Here is a 19,743-nt window from a genome sequence, read left to right as displayed (position 1 = left end):
TTGCTGTGATATGGTGAGATGTACTGGGTGAAAAGGTGAAAGGATTAGGAAGTACACTAGTAGTTACAAGACAGACACGGGGACGTAAATGACAGCATATGAAATGTAGTCATTAATATTGTAATAACGGTGAATAGTGCCAGGTGGGTACTGGAAATATCAGGGGGATCACTTGGAAAGTATATGACTATCTAACCACTATGCTGTACACCTGAAACTAATACAAAATAATATTGAATGTGAAAGATGGAAAAAGAAAATGCTAGCTCTGTATTTGGTTTCCATATTGAATTTTATACTTTACCATAGATTTCCATTTCTTGCAAGAAAATACATATATAAAGCCAGCCTCAAGTCTGCTCTGTCACCGCTAGGGCTTTGGAAACAATTTTCATACATAAACCATATTATATTTTTTATAAAAACTCTCTTAGTCAGGATTATCATTTTGTTTTATGGTTATTTATAATTGTGTGTGGGTTTTTTTCTCCAAGGATGCAGGGATAATGATATAAAATACTAGTGATATTAGTAGTCATATTTTTTTCTTGATAATCCCCTATATCTCTTTTTATCTTTTTGTTTTTATGTTATTCTGTTTTATTTTTTAATTATTTAAATTATAATTTACATTCAATATTATTTTGTATTAGTTTCAGGTTTACAGCATTGTGGTTAGACAATCACATACTTTACAAAGTGTTCCCCCTGATATTCCAGTACCCACCTGGCACCATGCATAGTTATTACAATATTATTGACCATATTCCCTATGCTGTACTTTACATTCCCATGACTGTTTTGTAACTACCAATCTGTACTTCTCAGTTCCTTCACCCAGTTCCCCAACTCCCTCTTAAACTCTGTTAACTTACTGAAAAACACACTGAGTGAGAGAAAAACTCCCATTTGCCTTTTGGTATAATGTACCTATCAATTAGTTTTGCTAAAGCCAAGAAAAAAACAAATTTAGACAGGTTAAATTTGAAATATATCTAGTAAATCACTTATTGCTTGTGCTAAATAATAAAACAAAGTTTTACCTTTATAAAGTATTTTCATCTTTTGAGAGCTTTTATTTGATCCCAAAACAATCACATAATTTCAGTAGAGCAGATTTATTAACTTGTCTAGGAAATGAAGAAACTGAAACCCAGAGAGCATATAGATAAAGACAACTGTTTATTTGAAACAGAGTCATGACTGATATCCTAGAACGTACACATTTCACCGTTGAGCAAGGACATCTTTAATGTCCCTTCAGAAGTTCATCTTCAAGGGCTATTTATAGAATCAAAGACACGGAGTTGAAGAATACTGATTTTAGAGGCAGGCAGCTGGGCCCCTCCGTACGCTTCCTTTTTCTGGCTTAGTGATCTTGGATGATGTACGTATGTCTATAAGCTTTAGTTTCCTCAGCTGTAAGATAGAGATCATAATATCTACTCCTTAGGTTTGTTGTGAGAATAAGAAAATACTGCCTAAGAGTTTTAGCACAGCATCTGAAACATGGTAAGTATGCAGTTAATGGTAGTTTTTTTAAGTCGCTCAGTAGATTAAATGGTCTGTGCATATCCAACTGCTACCTCATTATTAATACTTTAAAGATGTCTAATTTACTGTATGTTGCACAGATTTTCTACAACTTGTATACTGTTTTAATTTTGAGTAATTAGAAATCATATGCAGGTCATTTTTTTCTTTAACTTTTTAGTTATTTTATTGAAAAGCTAAAACATGGAAGAAAATAATTTAAAAACTAACCCTTTCACATTGAGATTCTAAGTGAAATTGATTACACATTTCATTGAGCAAAACAAAGTGAGTGTCAATTAACACTTTTAGAAGCCAACTTTCTCCATGAAGAAAATGTTTATGGTCCACTTAATATAAGTTCATATAAGCAAGATGAGTTCCAGTATCCTTTAGCCTTATACAAAGTAGGTTTCAGCTGCCTTTGATAGGGAAGTATTTATACCATTATGACTTCATCTGACATGGTTCCTTTCATATTTTTTATATTTATTCTTTCAGATCTTGGCACTGGTAGCTGTCAGAAAAGGCATGGACTACCTCTTCTCCCAGCACGACCTCAGCTTCCTCGATGATGTCATTCCAGAAAAGGAAAAGAAAAAGAAGGAAGATGAGAAGAGAAAGAAAAAGAAGAAAGGAAGTCTGGACAGTGACATTGATGATGTAAGGAATTTCCCAGAATTCCAAAGTAATGCTAGTTAAAGAAATATATGTGAAAAATCAATTTTTTTATCCCTTATGTGAGATGTATGTCTGAGTTTCGAAAATGTTTACTTGTCCATGTTACATGTCAGTCTTCAACTTCCTTTACCCTTTATTTTCTCTCTTTAGTTTTTTATATTTTCTGAAGCCTTTCTTTAACCATTAATACACTAAAAATGATAAAGTGACTTCTGAAAACCAAACCAAAAAGAGTCCACCACATCTAAAGAACTCCAATCTCATAAATAAGTAAAAAGTTCACTTAGTGCTGCTATAAAATGTATTTTATTTGCTGTTGACAATCCAGGATTTAAATTTGAGATGACTCCAGTTTATGTAATAATGTTAAGCCTAATGTAGACAAATACTGGTGCCCTCACCTCCCGGTATCTATGTTGGAGTAGGCTCTCAGCCAAAGTCCTCTGCTATTGTTTTTATCTTTGCATTGGGCTTTGACATGATTTTGGACTATTTCTCTGTAACCCTTCAATTAAAAGGAAAGGGAATTGTACTGTAGGGTCTTTTTACATAATTGTAATAGTCATAGATGATCCTCCTTCAGTTGGTTGATTATGTTGAAAAATAAAATAATTGCCTATTTTTTTTCTTTAGGAGACCATTTCTGAGGAATACAGGTGCTCTAATAGGAGTCTGTAATTAGTGCTAGGAGAAAAGATGGGATTTGTTTAACACACACACACACAGAGCCTATCCTAGTAGTCTTTGAAAGGACTGCCAAAATGAGATTTTCTGTGTGAAGATTTGTTCTGAATTTTTCAACACAGTGAAGTATCCCCATTCTAATGGGATCCCTGGGATCCCATTCTAAAATAGGAGTGTAGTTAATTTTTGCTGTGTACTGTATACTTGATCATTTTGATTGATCATGCATACTTGTCTTCAATTGCCAAAACAGCTGTTTCTAGTATATATTTTTGTTCCTACTTTACATATGAGGAACTTTAGACTGAGAAATATTAAGTCATTTTTTAAGTGTATGATAACAAATTCATAAATATTTGCTGATGGAAAGCTTTCCAGTTGTTCCAATATGTAGTGCCTTTCTTTTGGTGCAGCGCTAGTTTTAATCGACTCCATCCCATTAACTCAGAAGGGAGAAAAACAAATGTGAGGGAGAAAGATGGTGTAGAATTTGAAAAGTTAGCCAAGCAGGAATGATTGTATCTAAGGCTTTTCTCCTTAGTGCAGTGTAAATGACAATATGGTAAGTTTAATCAATATTGGGAGGTAGGGAGGTCTGTATAGTAACACCTTTCTTAAAACTTACAAATTTCTTCCACAGTCTGACTGCCCATACTCAGAAACAGTCCCAAGTATTAAAATTCCAATGGACATCATGGAACAGCAGCCTTTCCTAAGTGATAGCAAACCTTCCGACAGTGAGTAGAACTAACCTCTCGCTTCCCTGCTTTAATATGATTTGCACTTGCAGAGAAAAAACGTTAGAACGATCATTTACATTAACTTTCCTTCCATTTTCTTTTTTCTCTGTGCGAAGATTTACACTTAATTATTGTTTTAAAACTTCATTTTTACACTCCCTGAGCTTCCCTTTCCTTCCTTTTATCTTAAGTTTTTGCTTGGCAGTCTTTTCTCTGACCCAAGTTATCACCAGTTTCTTTCAGTTGCTAAACTCATAACCATGTCTTTAACTGATTTTTCTTTTTCCTGCTGGTGTTTAGAATTGCGGCTCATAGGACTACATCACTGTCTGTTACTGTTTGTCTTCCTTAGGCTTCAGCCAATGACCAGATCAGCCCAAAAGAGAAATTGCAACACGGGCTCTCAGTGATTAATGAATCAATGATTAATATTGAGAATTTGGAGTAATTGATTATTTTACATTTAATTGGCAATCATAAACTAATTAACAGAAATTTCTAGGTATGATTTACAAGATTTGTGCATTTTCTCCCTCATGTCTTCCTCCTCTGCTATTTCCAAATCACCTTGGTAACTGCACTGTTTTTTCCTTAGGTAACAGCCCGCTGGCTACGGTGTAGTGATTTCTGACATGTCGCCTTTTCTTTTGTAATCAACAGCCTCTTTTAAAAGAGGGGTGGGAGGGAACCTCTGTAGTAACATTACTGAATATCTCACAAGCTTTTCCAATAGCAGTTGTCTCCAAACTACTTTCACTTTGCGTTCTCATTGGAAGAAAATGTATTTTTTAAGATCCAGATGCACTTCAAAGTCTACTGATCTGCTAAAGGCAAAAGACAGTTGAGACCTTCTCTCTTCTGTTTGACAATACCACTTCAATAACAGCTTACCGAGAGAAGTTTGAAATGAATGACTGTTTATGAAAATAGGTGTATGAGTTATTGATTGCTGTGTAACAAATTACTATAAAGTTTAGCAGCCGGAAACAACAAACCTGTTTTCTAACACAGTTCCTGACATTCTGAAATTCAGGAGCAGCTGATTTGGATGGTTCTGGGTCCGGGTATCTCATGAGGTTGCGGTCAAGTTCTCGGCTGGGGCTGAGTCTTGATGGGAACTGGGATCTGCTTCCAAACTCAGTCACAAGGCAGTTGGCAGATGTCAGTCCCTTGGTCCGTGGGCGCCTCCATAGAGCTGCCCATGCATGAATTGGCTTCCGCCAGAGCCAGTGATAACAGAGTGTGGAACCAAAGCAGGAACTGCAGTCTTTTCTAACCGAAGCTCAAAAGCCGTATATCATCCCTTCTGCCATATTATATTAATCATACAAACCAACCCTGGTACAGTATGGGAAGGAATTATACAAGGATATGAATACCAGGGGCAGGGAGCTTTGGAATCTGGCCAGCACACTAGGTTTAAAGAATGAGAACACTCGCACCTTCAGTGTCTAATCTGCACGTAGGCTATAGGTTATAACCGAGGCCAATTTCTTCTCAATCCTGTCAGTGGGATTGAGTTAATTTTTCCTTTTTAAATTCAAGGTCCCCAAACCATGTTCTAGCTTCATTATTCATCTTCAGAGCATCAATAGCAAATGAAGACTGAAAGAGAGCCCATTAGGTATGTTGTCCATTGACATTGTAAGCTAATGGAGCCCTTCCAAGTACAGTTTAAAGGCTGCTTTAGAAAAAAAATCCGTTAGAATTTGAGGCTCCTGGAAAAAATGTATAGCAATTAGATTATCTAGTGCTAGTATTCTTCATTCTCTCAAGAATCCTTTAAGAAGGATACTTTGAAAGCTGATATATTAGAAATTTACTTAAGCAAATCACCCATGATCATTCTAACTGACATCATTTTTTTTTTACATTTTTAAATTAATTTTTAGAAAGAGAGGAAGGGAGAGAGAGAAACATCAATATGAGAGTGAAACATCGATCGGCTGCCTCCCCCCCTACCAGGGATCGAGCCCACAACCCAGGCATGTGCTCCGACCAGGAATGGAACCAGGGGCCCTTCCAGGGCACGAGGTTATGCCCAAGCCACTGAGTCACACCCACCAGGGCTAAATGACATCTTTTCTAATGTCATATTTATCTTCTATAATCCATGAAAAAACAAAATCGATAGAGTTGCAGTATAAATAAGTTCCTCAAAATCTTTTTATTCCCCCACAAATCACAGGACAAAATTGTGAATGCTGAAGATGTAAGGAAATCCAAGAGTAAGCATACTTTTTAAAAATGATTCACCTCTTGCCCCTCACTGAGAGGAACATTAGTGGTTATTCCTAGAAAAAAACCTGGAGTAAAGGAAGCAAAGTGATTTTGGCTTCATCACACTAGTTAGATTCTTACCGTGATACAGTGTTTACTGACATTGTCTAAACTTGCCTTTCTTACTCTTCCCAATTGTGAAAGATGCATCAATTGTTGTGGAGATTTTTATTTTCACTCTAGTTTTAAATATTACCCAAAACTACTCTTTATGCTTAACAAAGATATTTTTTTTCCAGGAGAAAGATCACCAACATTCCTTGAACACCACACATCATGCTGATAAAATTCCTTTTCTTCAGTCACTGGGTATGCTCAGGTAAAGGACGGCCCTGTTTCCCCTACGTTGTTCTGTGCCATGATTGCCCCACAGAAATGAAGTCAAAGGCGGGTTATTGGCAGAACACCTTGTTCTCCCTCCATTTCTCTTAAATAAATTTCCCAACCACCAAACCTTGCTCCAGTTTTCACTGGTAGAAAACCTTCTAAGAGACCTTTTCTATTTACTCTTAGAAATACTGAAATCTCTCAGTAGCATTAAAATAAAGCCCGCGATCAATCAACGTCACCTCTTATCCTTTCTGTATCATCTCTGACTTCAGGGGTTGCTGCATTTCCTGGCAGCTCTTCTCCAGGAGTTTCCTTCCCTCTTAACCTGGCTCTGCAGATTTCAGATCTTAGTTGGTTGTCCAAAAAGTATAATCCCTGAATATTTTCTTCATGAAAGTCTTTTTGTCCTTTAAGTTGACAGTATCACCCACCTTCTTGTTTGTTTTTGTGTTATTGTTTTTTTCAAATCTAGGTATGAGAGCTTAAGACATTTTTACTTGAATATCTTGACTCTATTGGTACCTTCATCCCACTTAAAAATGTTTGTCTTATGAATACAGAAAGTGGAGATAAGAATTTACAGAAAACAAAGGACACATTTGGCTTCTGTCCAATATATAGACATTTGACAGATGAGAAAGGAAATCTGACTTACTTACCAGTTCTTTTCTTTTCTTTTTCTCTAGTCCTCCTAAAACTCCAGTACAAGGTGTGCCTCAAATCAGAATAGAACTTGAGCCTGACGACAATGATGATTACTGGAGGAGCAAGGGAACAGAAACTACATTGTAACTTGTTTGTCTTTCCTCAAACTAACAGATTTTCTTGTTCATGGTCTTGTTTTTTTCATCTGGTTGTTTATTTTTAATTCTTGTTTTGTTTTGGGGTTTTGGTCATTGGCCAAATAGTACAGTGCTCTCTCTGCTTCTCCCTAGCGTAAGGTAAAACTAAGACAATAGTGCACCATTCCTGAAAAACAGCCCCTGAAGAGTCCCCTTTTCATTATACGTTCAGATGTATCCTCTGACAACCAGATTCCTCTGTCATGCAAGACACGCACAGACCTGGTCCTTTTCCTTCCTTAACCAGAGGTCAAAAGTATTAAGGATTTTATGACACCTTTTATTCAAATACTGAAGGAACTTACCACTTGAGCTTTGGAGCTGTGCTTACTGGCTTGTCTTTCTGTCTGGCAGAACAAACCTTGATCTCCAGACAGTTTCCTCTCGCTTACGGAGCTCTCCAGAACTGGAAAAGTGCTGCTATTCTAATTTGCTCTTGCTTAGGAACCCTAATCCTAGAATTCTCAAAAGAAGAACAACTAAAGGTACTTTATTCCCTGTAGCGAAACTATTGCCATCATTGTAGCAAGTGCTGGAATGTCCCTTTTTCCTATGCAACTTTTTTTAACCCTTTAATGAACTTATCTGTTGAGTACATTTGAAGAATATTTTTCTTCCTAGATTTTGTTGTTTAAATTATGGGGCCTAACCTGCAACTTATTTTTTTGTCAATTTTTTAAACTTTTTTTTAATTACTGTAAAATAATGAATTTTTTCCTGCAGCAGGAAACATAGTTTTGAGTAGTTCTACCTCTTATTTGTAGCTGCCAGGCTTTCTGTAAAAATTGTATTGTATATAATGTGATTTTTACACACATATACACACTCATACACACACACACACACAATCTTTAAGGTAAGCCAGAGGGCTAGATCAGAGGAAAAACACCATGTTTCTAAGCATCGATTTTCCCTTTCCTTAAAAGAAATTTATCTGTTCTGTGAAGGAGAATGGGGGAGAAGGGAGAAGCTCCTATGTTATGGGAATAACTGATGCTTTGATAACAGTACTATCCAGGCACAGATGCTAATTGTATTATCATGTCCATGTCCTATGCAGTATTGTTAGATTTTGTTTTTTCACTTTGAAATATTTGTGTGTTTGTGTATATACTCTGTGTGTGGCTGGTGCATATATGTGCAAAGTTATGGACAGAGTAATGGTAGGCAAAAGGCAAAGTTACCCAGCCTCTTGTGTCAGTTGTCATAAAACCCAAACCATATATGAAAAATCCATCGGAGGTCTAAGAGACTTACGGTCATGTAAATGAGGGTGGATATATTTTATTATTCAGATATCAGTAACCATCACTGATACAGTAGCCCATAATTACAATACAAAATTCATAGAAATATCAGTAGACCATTTGCACATTTATAAAGTGTTTATGGCATGACAAATAGATCTGCAGAGGTATATGTGTATACATTGTAATAAGACTTACACATTTTTTAGGATAGAAAGGCAATTCCTTGTGATTGGGAAGTTTAGAATATATACGTGTATATGTGTGTACGTATGTGTATATATATATTATATATATACATATATATATTTCAAAGTACCATTTTGAAAATTAGAAAAAAGAAAATATTAATTAAATTACCATGTTATTTTAATATAATGCTTTTAATAGGTTGAATTACGTATTATGAATCTGCATTAAAAATGTTAAAATGTTGAATCCCTATTTTGGGGTCATATGGTCACGTTTTGTGGTGCATCCTAAGTAAAATAGATTGTCAGAAGAGTTCAGAAACTGAACAAAGCCACCTATTTTGGTTTCATAATATATACATAGTGATTCCTACTTATTTTTATATTAATTAAATTATAATACTGCCCTCTTAAAATTCTGATTACAAAAAATTTATTCTGAATTAGCTGTTTCTTTTAGAGTACCGGATAATCTTAAAACCTTCAATTTTATACAAATTAGATATAAATGACCTGCAGTTTTTTCATTCAAATGAAAGTGGCAAATTAATTGTTATTTATTAAAACCTCACATGCTAAATTTTGGCTTGTATTTACAACTATTCTTAAAATGATTACTCTCTATATTATATAGTTTTTTCATTAAACTAAGATAAAATTAGAAGCTTTCCCCCCTTTTTTTAACTGATAGAAGCACCAATAAAATGTTTGAAAGCCATGCATAATATATTCAGCCTAACCTAAAATCTTGTCAAATTAATGACATTTTTGTTCATTTTTATAAAATCTAGCTATAATAATTTATTTTTCTTATCATGAATCAAGTATTTGAGGATTCATGCCCCTCTCCATCCCTTTAAGAAAAACCTCCTAAAACAACTTAATTCAGCCTTTGAGTAGATCTAAAAGTTATCTGCACCTCTGTGTATGATGCATGTTCAATGACTGGTTGATACTTACAATATGAATGTGGAACAATACGTTATGTTTGCTAAAAGGATCATAGGTATCAAACCTTTTCAATATTTTGGGACCCAGGGACGTATTTAAAAAGTCATAACTTTCAGAGGAATAGTAATAGTTACCCAACAAACAAAACCTGAGGTCCACACAGAGCCACCAAATTATCTCTATCTCAATTGAATTTACTCATTATTTAAGAACTAATCAGATTGTGTGGTTTTGTTTCTTTGTAAACTGGACACACAGAAAACACTGGTAAAATTTTACAAAGTGTTTCTCCCTGATGTGAATACGGACAAAAAATGATGTAAGTTGTTAGAAGTAAAGAAGTAAGTAACTAAGTGTACACTCAGAATTGTTAACCAGAGCGCTTGGCTGTACACACTTGTTGGAAGGAAAGATCACTGGGCCAAGAGTCTGCCTTATGGAAACAAAAGGTCTCTGGCTTTGCATTTGAAAGAAAATATCTTGGAGGCACCGTTTTCCTTGATGAAAGTCACTCTTCTCTACTATGTGAAACCAGGACTTGGAACCCTAATTATTTTGTGTGCCATCTGCAGTAGTGTTCCTGATTGTTCTTCCAGTCAAGCTGTGGAATGGGGGTAGGGAGGTGGATGCTTAAAGAAGTAGGAAAAAGGCCTCTCTAATCAGCCCCCTAACCTCAAAGAATGGGGGTGGGGGTGAGCGGTGCGGGGGGAGTAATTGTCTGCCTCAGTAATTCAGGTGTGTAGTTCTATATATTTTATGCACATGCACCAGTACACACAGAGTAAATCTTTTATCAGCTCTATATCGATGTTTAATACAGAGAACGATTGTCTTCCGAGTTTTGGTTCTTTTTTGTTTGTTTGTTTTGTTTTTAACTGTGTTAAAGTACTTGAATTGTATTGACTGCTGACTATCTTTAAAAAACGAAACAAAACTATTTGAGTTGTATTACAGAGGTTGACATTGTTCAGGGATGGGACAAAGCTTCCTTCAATCCTTTTCATACCACTTAACGATTTTGGTGCAGGAACTTGGGATTTTCTTTTTATTTCTTATTTCACATCTGCTCTTCACAGCATGAGCATGCAGCCCAGTGGCACCAAGGGGCGGAATACAATCACATGACAGTTTGTGGCCCTTGACCATCTGAAGGGCTGTGGGAGTTTGGAGATGATGATTTCATTGAGCTTCACTGCAGCCTGAAATACAGTTTTGTGATATATGCAAACACCAAGTTGTGTTCGGGCGAGATATTTGCATATGTCCTATTTTTGGCTCATTTCTTTGTGTTCTGTGGGTACATACAAAAAATTCTGAATTATATTTCCTAGGCAAATATTGCAACTCAGGGCTAATGTCATCCAGTAAAACTTTTAGAGCCAGAAGTAACTTTGTCCCATTCCTACAATGTGAAAAGCGTGAATAGTTGCCTCTTTTTAAGCCATTTTCATGGCTGGTACATATTCATACACATTACTTTTCAGAATCAATACGCACTTTCAGATATTCTTATTTTTATTCTCTTAAGTCTTTATTAACTTTGGAGAAATGATGCATCTTTTTATTTCAAATGAAGTAGATCAACATGGTGGAACAAAATGATAAAGAACAGAAAACATTTCAATATATTACTAATAATTTTTTCCAATATAAAACCTAAAATTCCTATAACATTATAGTATTTTACAGTTTTATGAAGCTTTCTATTGTGACTTTTATGGAATTAAGAGATGAAGAAGATGAGATATTTTAGCATTTATATTTTTCAAAATTAAATGTATACTTAAAATAAAGTAACTTTATGCATTTGGGAGTGTTAAGTGCTTCTGTTCAACCCTTCAAATAATTATTGCATGCCTATTACGTTGTTCCCAGAAAAGGGACTTGGCCTTAGTGTGGGTCTACCTCGGGCTGGTTGGTAGTGTGTGGGTTCTTGACTTCCTGCAGGAAAGATTTCACAATACATGTCTCGATGATTTTTAGAGAATGTTCATTAAGGCTGAGTACAGTAAAACAAGGAAGGGCTTTGGATAGTGGAAGCAACAGGAGAACCTAAGCAGGGCAGCCTTGCCTCTCTGGAAATGTTACAGGAAAGATGAGCCTAGTCCAGTGGTCGGCAAACTCATTAGTCAACAGAGCCAAATATCAACAGTACAACGATTGAAATTTCTTTTGAGAGCCAAATTTTTTAAACTTAAACTATATAGGTAGGTACATTGTTATTAACTTAATCAGGGTATTCCTAAGGCTTAGAAAGAGCCACACTCAAGGGGCCAAAGAGCCGCATCTGGCTCGCGAGCCGCAATTTGCCGACCACGGGTAGGCTAGTCTGCTTTTGCTCACTAGGAAGTCAGAGAAGAGGGGGCTTTGGAGACAAGTTCACAGTTAGCCCTGGACGAATTGCCACAGCCCAGGGCTGCCCAGTCTGCAGGCTGGTGAGGTCCCTTAGAGCAGCGGTTCTCAACCTGTGGGTTGCGACCCCTTTGGGGGTCGAACGACCCTTTCACAGGGGTCGGGGCAGGGGCTCATTAGTTAATGCAGCTGGTCCTGCGGTCAGCCTAGGAGTCCCTTGTCTGGTTTTGCTGCTTTTCTGGGCCTGGAGCTCAGCGACTGAAGCCTAGATGTCATCTCTAGGGAGGTAAGGTCAGGGCGTCCACACCACTTGACCAGCAATATGACAGATCAGGGCAGGAAAGCTCGCTCTCCAGCTTTGGCCCCTGCCAGGCACTCAGGGCCTTGTATCTGGCTGTACATTGCGTGGCCAGTGTTTTGTTTTTGTTTAGGAATATGTCTCAGTTTCCCTATTCCACTTGCCAAGGAATTTTCCTAGTTTCTTACTAACTTGCCTCAGTTTTACCCCTGGGGGCTGTGGGGAATACAGAGATGAGTAAATCAGAATCCTTGACCCCAGATTGCCTTTAACCACTCCAGGCAGGAGGATTAAACTGTTCAATTCCTCAGAGGATTGAGTTGCCAGCTAAATGATAGCATAGGTTGATTCGCTTATCTGACTGCATTACCTTTCTTTAGTAAAACCTCTTATACAGTTTCAGTCACTCAAATCAAGGAGGCTAGCCATTATATTTCTTTGTATCAAGTGTTGAACATGGTAGGTACCAATAGAACAGTTGTTATGATGAGAGCTCTCTAAAAAAAGTCCCAATTTGCAGGTTTTTCCAATTGAAAGCATCCATTGTCTGGCTGTTGACAGTAGGACCTATTAATCTCAACGGCAAGTCAAATCAATCAGCCTTTTATGGTTTCACCAAAGACAAAGATCAAGATGCAGAAAATTCACTCCCTGAGTACTTTAAGACAGTAAAAATCCTTCCTTGCTGGAGGCGGTAAAGCAACAAAGGTTAAGACCCCTTATGAACTCAGACCCCTCCTGACCAACTTCCCAGGGAGCTGGCATGGTCTGGCAAAATGGCACAAAGATACCCGTGGACTGGTTACAGCGACCAGTCAGTCGCACGCCTGAGAGCAGTCCCTATGCTCCCCTTTCACCGGACACAGCTGCCAGGAATCCTCAGGGTATTGGACTGCCCACCAGGTGCACCTGGGTGGTGGAGACCAGAGGGAGATATTTTAGCCAAACTCTCCACACGTAGAACCTGAAGAAAGGAAAAAGCGCATCCGGTTTTTACATAGACCCACAGCAAAATGTCCACAAGCTCTTCAGTTTGCAGGGGGCTGGCCTGGGCAACAGGTTTATAGGATTGATGCCTGTGAACTCCCCAGTGAACCGTCTTTCTAGGACAGCCGTGGGCAAACTACGGCCAGCAGGCCGGATCCGCCCGTTTGAAATGAATAAAACGAAAAAAAAAAAAAAAAAACCCGTACCTTTTATGTAATGATGTTTACTTTGAATTTATATTAGTTCACACAAACACTCCATCCATGCTTTTGTTCCGGCCCTCCGGTCCAGTTTAAGAACCCATTGTGGCCCTCGAGTCAAAAAGTTTGCCCACCCCTGCTCTAGGACAACAGAACAACAGAGACAAGGAAAGGAAACAAAGGAAGGCACAACCAGATGAGGGTTCCCCCACCCAGGAAAAATCCCTGTGAGCTGCTGTCTCCAGGGGACTTCCCACAGCATGAAAAGCCCCTTCTGAGGGGAGACGTGTTCTTTCTCAGGCCGTTGCAAGTTCAAGCCGCTCACTTCCAGGGCAGCCTTGCCCAGGTGAGGGGGGTTTCTTCCTGAGGAGAGCCCCTCCCACTGTGGCAACTCCATATAGGAGGCCAGTGGGACACCCCTCCCGAGGCTACTATTCCCCCAGGGAAAATCCCTCCCAATTTCAGGGAAAGGCTCCAACTTCAACCCAAAGGAGGGAGGTCTGAACCCAGGAAGGCTCCAGGGTCAAAGGCGTGGTCTGCGGGAGCAGTGGATGCAAACACATCTCTGTAGATACCATCCCTGGTTCCAGGAGATGTCAGTCCATCAAGGTGAGTTCCTTCAGTTTCCTAACTTCAAAATAAAAGGCCAAATGAGAGGCAACAAAAGTTCATTTGAGATGCAAATGAAGAACGACCCAGAAAGCAACAATTCAGGCAGAACCCAAATAGTGTTAAGTTAGGAGGTGAAGGCAAGAAGTATTTATGAGCAAGGGAAGGGGAACCATTACAGAAAGAGAAGAAAGGAATTGCTATTGGTACAGTTAAGCTAACATAGTGATGCTAATTTTAAAGAATGCCTAGAATTTTCAGCCTGATAATCAGAATGTCTGCTTTCCTGTTACCTTGGCAAGCAGTTGCTTGGAATACAGTGTTGCTTTAGGCCCAGAGCAAAGGTTATATTGCCCAGTTTTAACATCCCAAAGGTTTGAGGAGCAAGACATGCAAGGCAGTTCCTCTGCGATAGCAGCTCAAACTCCACTTTGAAGTGGCTCCATTTATATTCTTTTTCCCAATACTGTATATGTTGATGTTTATATTGAATTCTCAAAGCAAAAAAAAACTGCTAAGCAAAGCACTTATTAAAAAATAAGTATTCGCCCAGCTGGTGTAGCTTAGTTGGTTGAGCGTCTTCGCATCATCCCATGCCCCAGAAGGACGCCTGTTCCCCTCCCAGTCAGGGCACATGCCTGGAATGGGGCTCCATCCCCAGGGAGAGTTGTGCAGGAAGCATCAATCAATGTTTCTCTCTCATCTGTGTTTTCTATCTCTCTCTCTCTCCCTCTCCCTACTTCTGAAATCAATAAGACATATTATTTTTAAAAAGTATTCAGCCCTGGTCGGTGTTGCTCAGTGGTTAGAGTGTCAGTCCTAGGACCAAAGGGTTGCATGTTTGATTCCTGATCAAGGACACATACCTGGGTTGCGGGTTCTTCCCTGCCCCTGGTCAGAGTATGTGTGGAAGGCAACCAATAGATATGGCTCTCTCACATTGATGTGTGTGTGTCTCCCTCTCTCCCCAATCCCTCCTTCCCTTCCACTCTCTCTCTGAAAAAGCAATCATCAACAGTAATAAGAGAGAAAAATGGTAATTGGCGTACAACGATACCCTTTTCATTGGCTAATCAGGGCTATATGCAAATTAACTACCAACTAAGATTGGCAGTTAACTGCCAACTAAGATTGGCAGTTAACTGCCAACAAGATGGCGGTTAATTTGCATATGTAGGCACAATGCAGGGATGAGAAAGGGAAAGCAGGAAGAAGCCCCCTGCCACTGACAGTGATCAGAAACCCAGGTGGGAGCTAAGAGCTGGGGGGCAGGGCAAAGGCGGCCCTGGGGCCGCCTTTGCCCTGCCCGCCCACCATGATCAGAGAATCAGGCGCCTTGTCCGCCCTGGCCAGTGATAGCAGGAAGTAGGGGTGGAGCCAGCGATGGGAGCTCGGCATGGTCGAAGCTGGCAGTCCCGGGAGCTAGGGGTCCCTTGCCTGGGCCTAAAGTGGAGCCCACAATCACAGGGCCGCTGCAGCTGTGGGTCCCTGCTGCCCGAGCCGGACGTCTAGGCCAGAGGCGTTAGGCCTGGGAAAGAGCGGAGCCTGCAACCGTGGGGAGCTGGGGATCCCCTGCCCAGGCCTGACACCTCTGCCGGAGGCCTCAGGCCTGGTCAAGGGGCTGATCCGGTGATTGATGATCGGAGGGTGATGAGGGTCAACTCCTCTGGCCGAGGCATCAGGCCTGGGCGGGGGGCTGAGCAGGGGATTGGGGGGATATGATGGTCCCCTTGCCCAGGCCTGAAGCCTGGGTCAGAGGCGTCAGGCTTGGGCGGGGGGTGGAGCAAGCGATCAGAGGGAGATGGGGGTCCCCTGCCCAGGCATGATTCCTGGGCCAGAGGCCTCAGGCCTGGGCGGGGGCCAGAGCCAGCGATCGGGGGGAGATGGGGGTCCTCTGTCCAAGCCTGACACCTCTGGCGGAGGCGTCAGGCCTGGGCAAGGGGCCGATCAGGTGATCGGAGGGTGATGGGGGTCTACGCCTCTGGCCGAGGCATCAGGCCTGGGCAAGGGGCAGAGCCAGCAATCGGAGGGGTCTGTGGGTCCCCTGCCCAGGCCTGATGCCTGGGCCAGAGGCATCAGGCCTGGGCAAGGGGCCGATCCTGCGATTGGAGGGTGATGGGGGTCAACGCCTGAGGGCTCCCAGTATGTGAGAGGGGCAGGCTGGGCTGAGGGACACTCCCCCCCCCCCACACCCAGTGCACGAATTTCGTGCACCAGGCCCCTAGTATATAATAAAAGGCTAATATGCAAATAGACCAAATGGTGGAACAACCAAACAACTGAACAACTGGTCACCATGATGTGTGCTGACCACCAGGGGGCGTGTGTAGAACATGGTGAGCATCAGCCATGGTGGGATGGTGGAGCAGGGGCACCAGACCAAGGTGAGGGACCAGTCACTATCATCGGGGCAAGCCTCTGGTGGTTACTGAAAAGTCTTTGTTCCGGGGTGCTGCGGTCCCACCTGGTGCTCACATCCACTGCTGGTGCCTAGCACTGGCCCCAATTGCTCAGAGCCATCAGCGGGTGCGAGCGGCAGCTGCCAACCTCAATTGCCCCTCAGGTCTTCTCCACCTCCCCCTGCTCCTGAGGCAAGATTGAGGCTGGCAGCCACTGCTCGCACCTGCTGCCAATGACAGCCCCACTTGCACCTGTTGCTGGTGTTCGGCACCAGTCCCAATCACTTGGCGCCATCAGTGGGTGTGAGTGGTGACTGCCAGCCCTGATTGCCCCTAAGGGCTTCTCCACCTTCCCCTGCTCCTGAGGGGCAATTGGGGTAGCAGCCGCCGCTCACACCTGCTGACTGCACTAGCCCCATTCATACTCACTGCTGGCACTGGCCCCAATCGCTCTGCACCTTCAGCAGGTTCAAGCGGGGCTGGCGCCATCAGCACATGGGAGAGGCGGCAGTAGAAGCGGGGCTGCCGGCAGACAGGGGCCTGGGGGCCTGCGGGAGGAGGGCTGGGCGGGGGTGCAGAGGATGGGCCAAGACCTACCCCTGTGCCTACCGCAGCCTCACAGCCCACAGTTCCTTTCAAGGTACACGAATTTGTGCACTGAGCCCCTAGTAGAAAATATAACTTCAGGTGAGGATTAACAACAACAACAATCTATCCTATCTAATAAAAGAGAAACATGGTAATTAGTTGTACCTCCACTACCCTTCCCATTGGCTAATCAGGGCAATATGCAAATTAACTGCCAGCCAAGATGGCGGCCGGCAGCCAGGCAGCTTGAAGCGAACTAGAGGCTTGCTTGCTTCAGTGATGGAGGACTCCAACATTCCCCGCCTGCCGCTGCCGGCCTCTGAGCTTGCAGTTTGAAACATTGTTACAAATATAGAAGCTAAACAAAACCCCAGAAACCTGCTTTCAGCCAGCCGAGATCTCAGAGCTGGAGTTGAAACAGTGTTTCGATTATAGAACCCAAACAAACCAGATACCTGCTTTCAGCAGCGGAGGCCTAAGAGCTGGAGCCAAGCTTCAGAGCTAAAGCTGGCCTGGAATAAAAAAAAAAAAAAAAGACAAAAAGGAGCAGTTGGGAGCTTCAATCACCCACCAGCCTGAAAATAGCCCTCAGCCCCTCACCCAGGCTGGCCAGGCACCCCAGTGGGGACCCCCACCCTGAAGGGTGTGTGACCAGCTGCAAACAGCCATCATCCCCTCACCCAAGCTGGCCAGGCACCCCAGTGGAGACCCCCACCCTGATCCAGGACACCCTTCAGGGCAAACCAGCCAGCCCCCACCCATGCACCAGGCCTCTATCCTATATAGTAAAAGGGTAATATGCCTCCCAGAACTGGGATCAGCGGAGCCGTAATGCCTCCCGGCACCGGGATCAGAGTGACGGGGCAGCGCCCAAACCCCCTGATCGCCCTGCGGCTCGGTGTGTGACAGGGGGCAGGGCCACAACCTCCCTGATGGGCCCTGCTCTGTTCGTGACAGGGGAAGGCGCCCCAACCCCCTGATTGGCCCTGCTCTGTGCGTGACAGGCTGGCGCCGCAACCACCCCATCGACTCTGCCTTGAGTGTGACAAGGGGTGGTGCCCCAACCCCCCAATCGGCCCTACCCTGAGCGTGACTGAGGGTGGCATCACAACCTCCTGATCCGACCTGCTCTGTGCATGACAGCAGGCGGTGCCCCAATTCCCCAATCAGCCCTGCTCTGAACCTGACCAGGGGCTGCACCTAGGGATTGGGCCTGCCCTCTGCCACCCGGGAGCAGGCCTAAGCCAGCAGGTTGTTATCTCCCGAGGGGTCCCAGACTGTGAGAGGGCATAGGCCAGGCTGAGGGACCCCCCCCCTCCCCGCCGAGTGCACAAATTTTTGTGCACCAGGCCTCTAGTATATATATAAAAGCCTGTGACCATTCGGCCATCCAACCGGTACCTATGATGCACAATGACCACCAGGGCGCTGACAATGCAGCAGTTGCTGAGCAACAGCAACTTTGCAAAGTGCCCTCTCGCACTCGGAGACTCTTTGGGGGATGTTGGACTGCTGGTTTTTGCCTGATCCCCGCAGGCCAGGCTGAGGGACCCCACCTGCCAGAGGGATCCCACTCACTCTGCAGATACCCTTCGAGCCCCAGCGCCAACCCAGATGCCGCCAGCCAGGGAGGGACTGCAGGAGGTTGGCTCCAGGGTATGTCTGGCTTATCTCACCCAGTCCCATCCTGCTAGCCACCTTCTAATTAATTTCCTTTCAATGTGCACAAATCCATGCACCAGGCCTCTAGTAATAATAAGTATTCAAATGAGCAAGATCCGGGAATGTACACCACAGATGACACCTGACATAAGCTTTCTGTTGGACCTACCCAGGACTGCATGTGATATTTACAGCTCTAGGAAATTTCCATTCATCCCTAAGCTATAATTAGAGAGTGTGGATGTGAGGGGGGCAGCAAATAGAAGGGATGAGAAAGAACCACGGATAGCAATAAAAGAATACATTGAAGTGAAAAAAAAAAGAGATAGTAAAGCAGGGACAATGGCCAAAATGATCTTTCAATCTGGAAATGTAAATAGAGGCAAGAACTCTGAGCATCATGATACTGGTGCTGGTAGTGGATTTAATAAAGGGTAGGGGATGGTGTTTGATTCTATCACTGAACTGGAAGAAGTAGCAGAAGACAGTCAGAATTGATCATCACATGAGAAAATTTGATTAATTTTTCCACAGAGAATTCATCAAGTATTGCCATGCGCAACAATAACTGAGTTAAGAAATTCGGGTCTAATTCTCTATAACATATTATAAAAAGGAAATGTGCACCTCAGCAATTCTTCATTATGCTATCTAACCTGCCGGAGAACACGGAAGTAAAACTCAGAAACCTTGAACTCCAAAACCAGCTTTCTCTATGTCTAGCATCCCAGCTTGAGCACCATAGTTCAGAGAGAAGAACCCAAATTGTCACTCAGAATCCATTTTATTCAAAATGCTTGAATTTGTTAGTCTTGGCCATCTATAGATTTCTCAAAACATAGGAGATGAGAAACAACAAAGAAAATTGATAGGAAAGCTGAGTTAGTAAGACTAATAGTTTAGTCCTGATAGGAAGAGAGAAGATATGTGTGTGTGTGTGTGTGTGTATATCTGTATATATATATACTAGGGGCCTGGTGCATGAAATTCGTGCACTGGGTGGGGGGGGGGAGGGAGTGTCCCTCAGCCCAGCCTGCCCCCTCTCACATACTGGGAGCCCTCAGGCGTTGACCCCCATCACCCTCCAATCCCAGGATCGGCCCCTTGCCCAGGCCTGACGCCTCTGACAGAGGTCTCAGGCCTGGGCAGGGGACCCTCATTTCCCCCAT

General features: G+C 42.5%; 1 protein-coding gene across 5 annotated transcripts in view; it reads left to right on the top strand.

Moving 5' to 3' along the window:
• The window catches only part of SLC4A4 (solute carrier family 4 member 4), a 340,638-nt gene extending 329,353 nt beyond the window's left edge, over positions 1-11,285 (top strand). For 3 of the 5 annotated variants that reach the window (XM_059669116.1, XM_059669125.1, XM_059669108.1), the window contains 3 exons: positions 2,035-2,196; positions 6,158-6,237; positions 6,935-11,285. In XM_059669116.1, the coding sequence (XP_059525099.1) occupies positions 2,035-2,196; positions 6,158-6,237; positions 6,935-7,040 (348 nt within the window). In that variant the 3' untranslated portion in view covers positions 7,041-11,285. Of the gene's footprint in view, positions 1-2,034; positions 2,197-3,538; positions 3,636-6,157; positions 6,238-6,934 lie in introns of all 5 variants that reach the window. The other 2 variants (XM_059669135.1, XM_059669098.1) reach the window with 1 other exon arrangement.
• The last annotated feature ends 8,458 nt before the right edge of the window (positions 11,286-19,743 follow it).

This window comes from Myotis daubentonii, chromosome 1, assembly GCF_963259705.1.
Source record: "Myotis daubentonii chromosome 1, mMyoDau2.1, whole genome shotgun sequence".
Taxonomy (NCBI): Eukaryota; Metazoa; Chordata; class Mammalia; order Chiroptera; family Vespertilionidae; genus Myotis; species Myotis daubentonii.
This window is presented reverse-complemented; position numbering and strand designations above follow the sequence as displayed.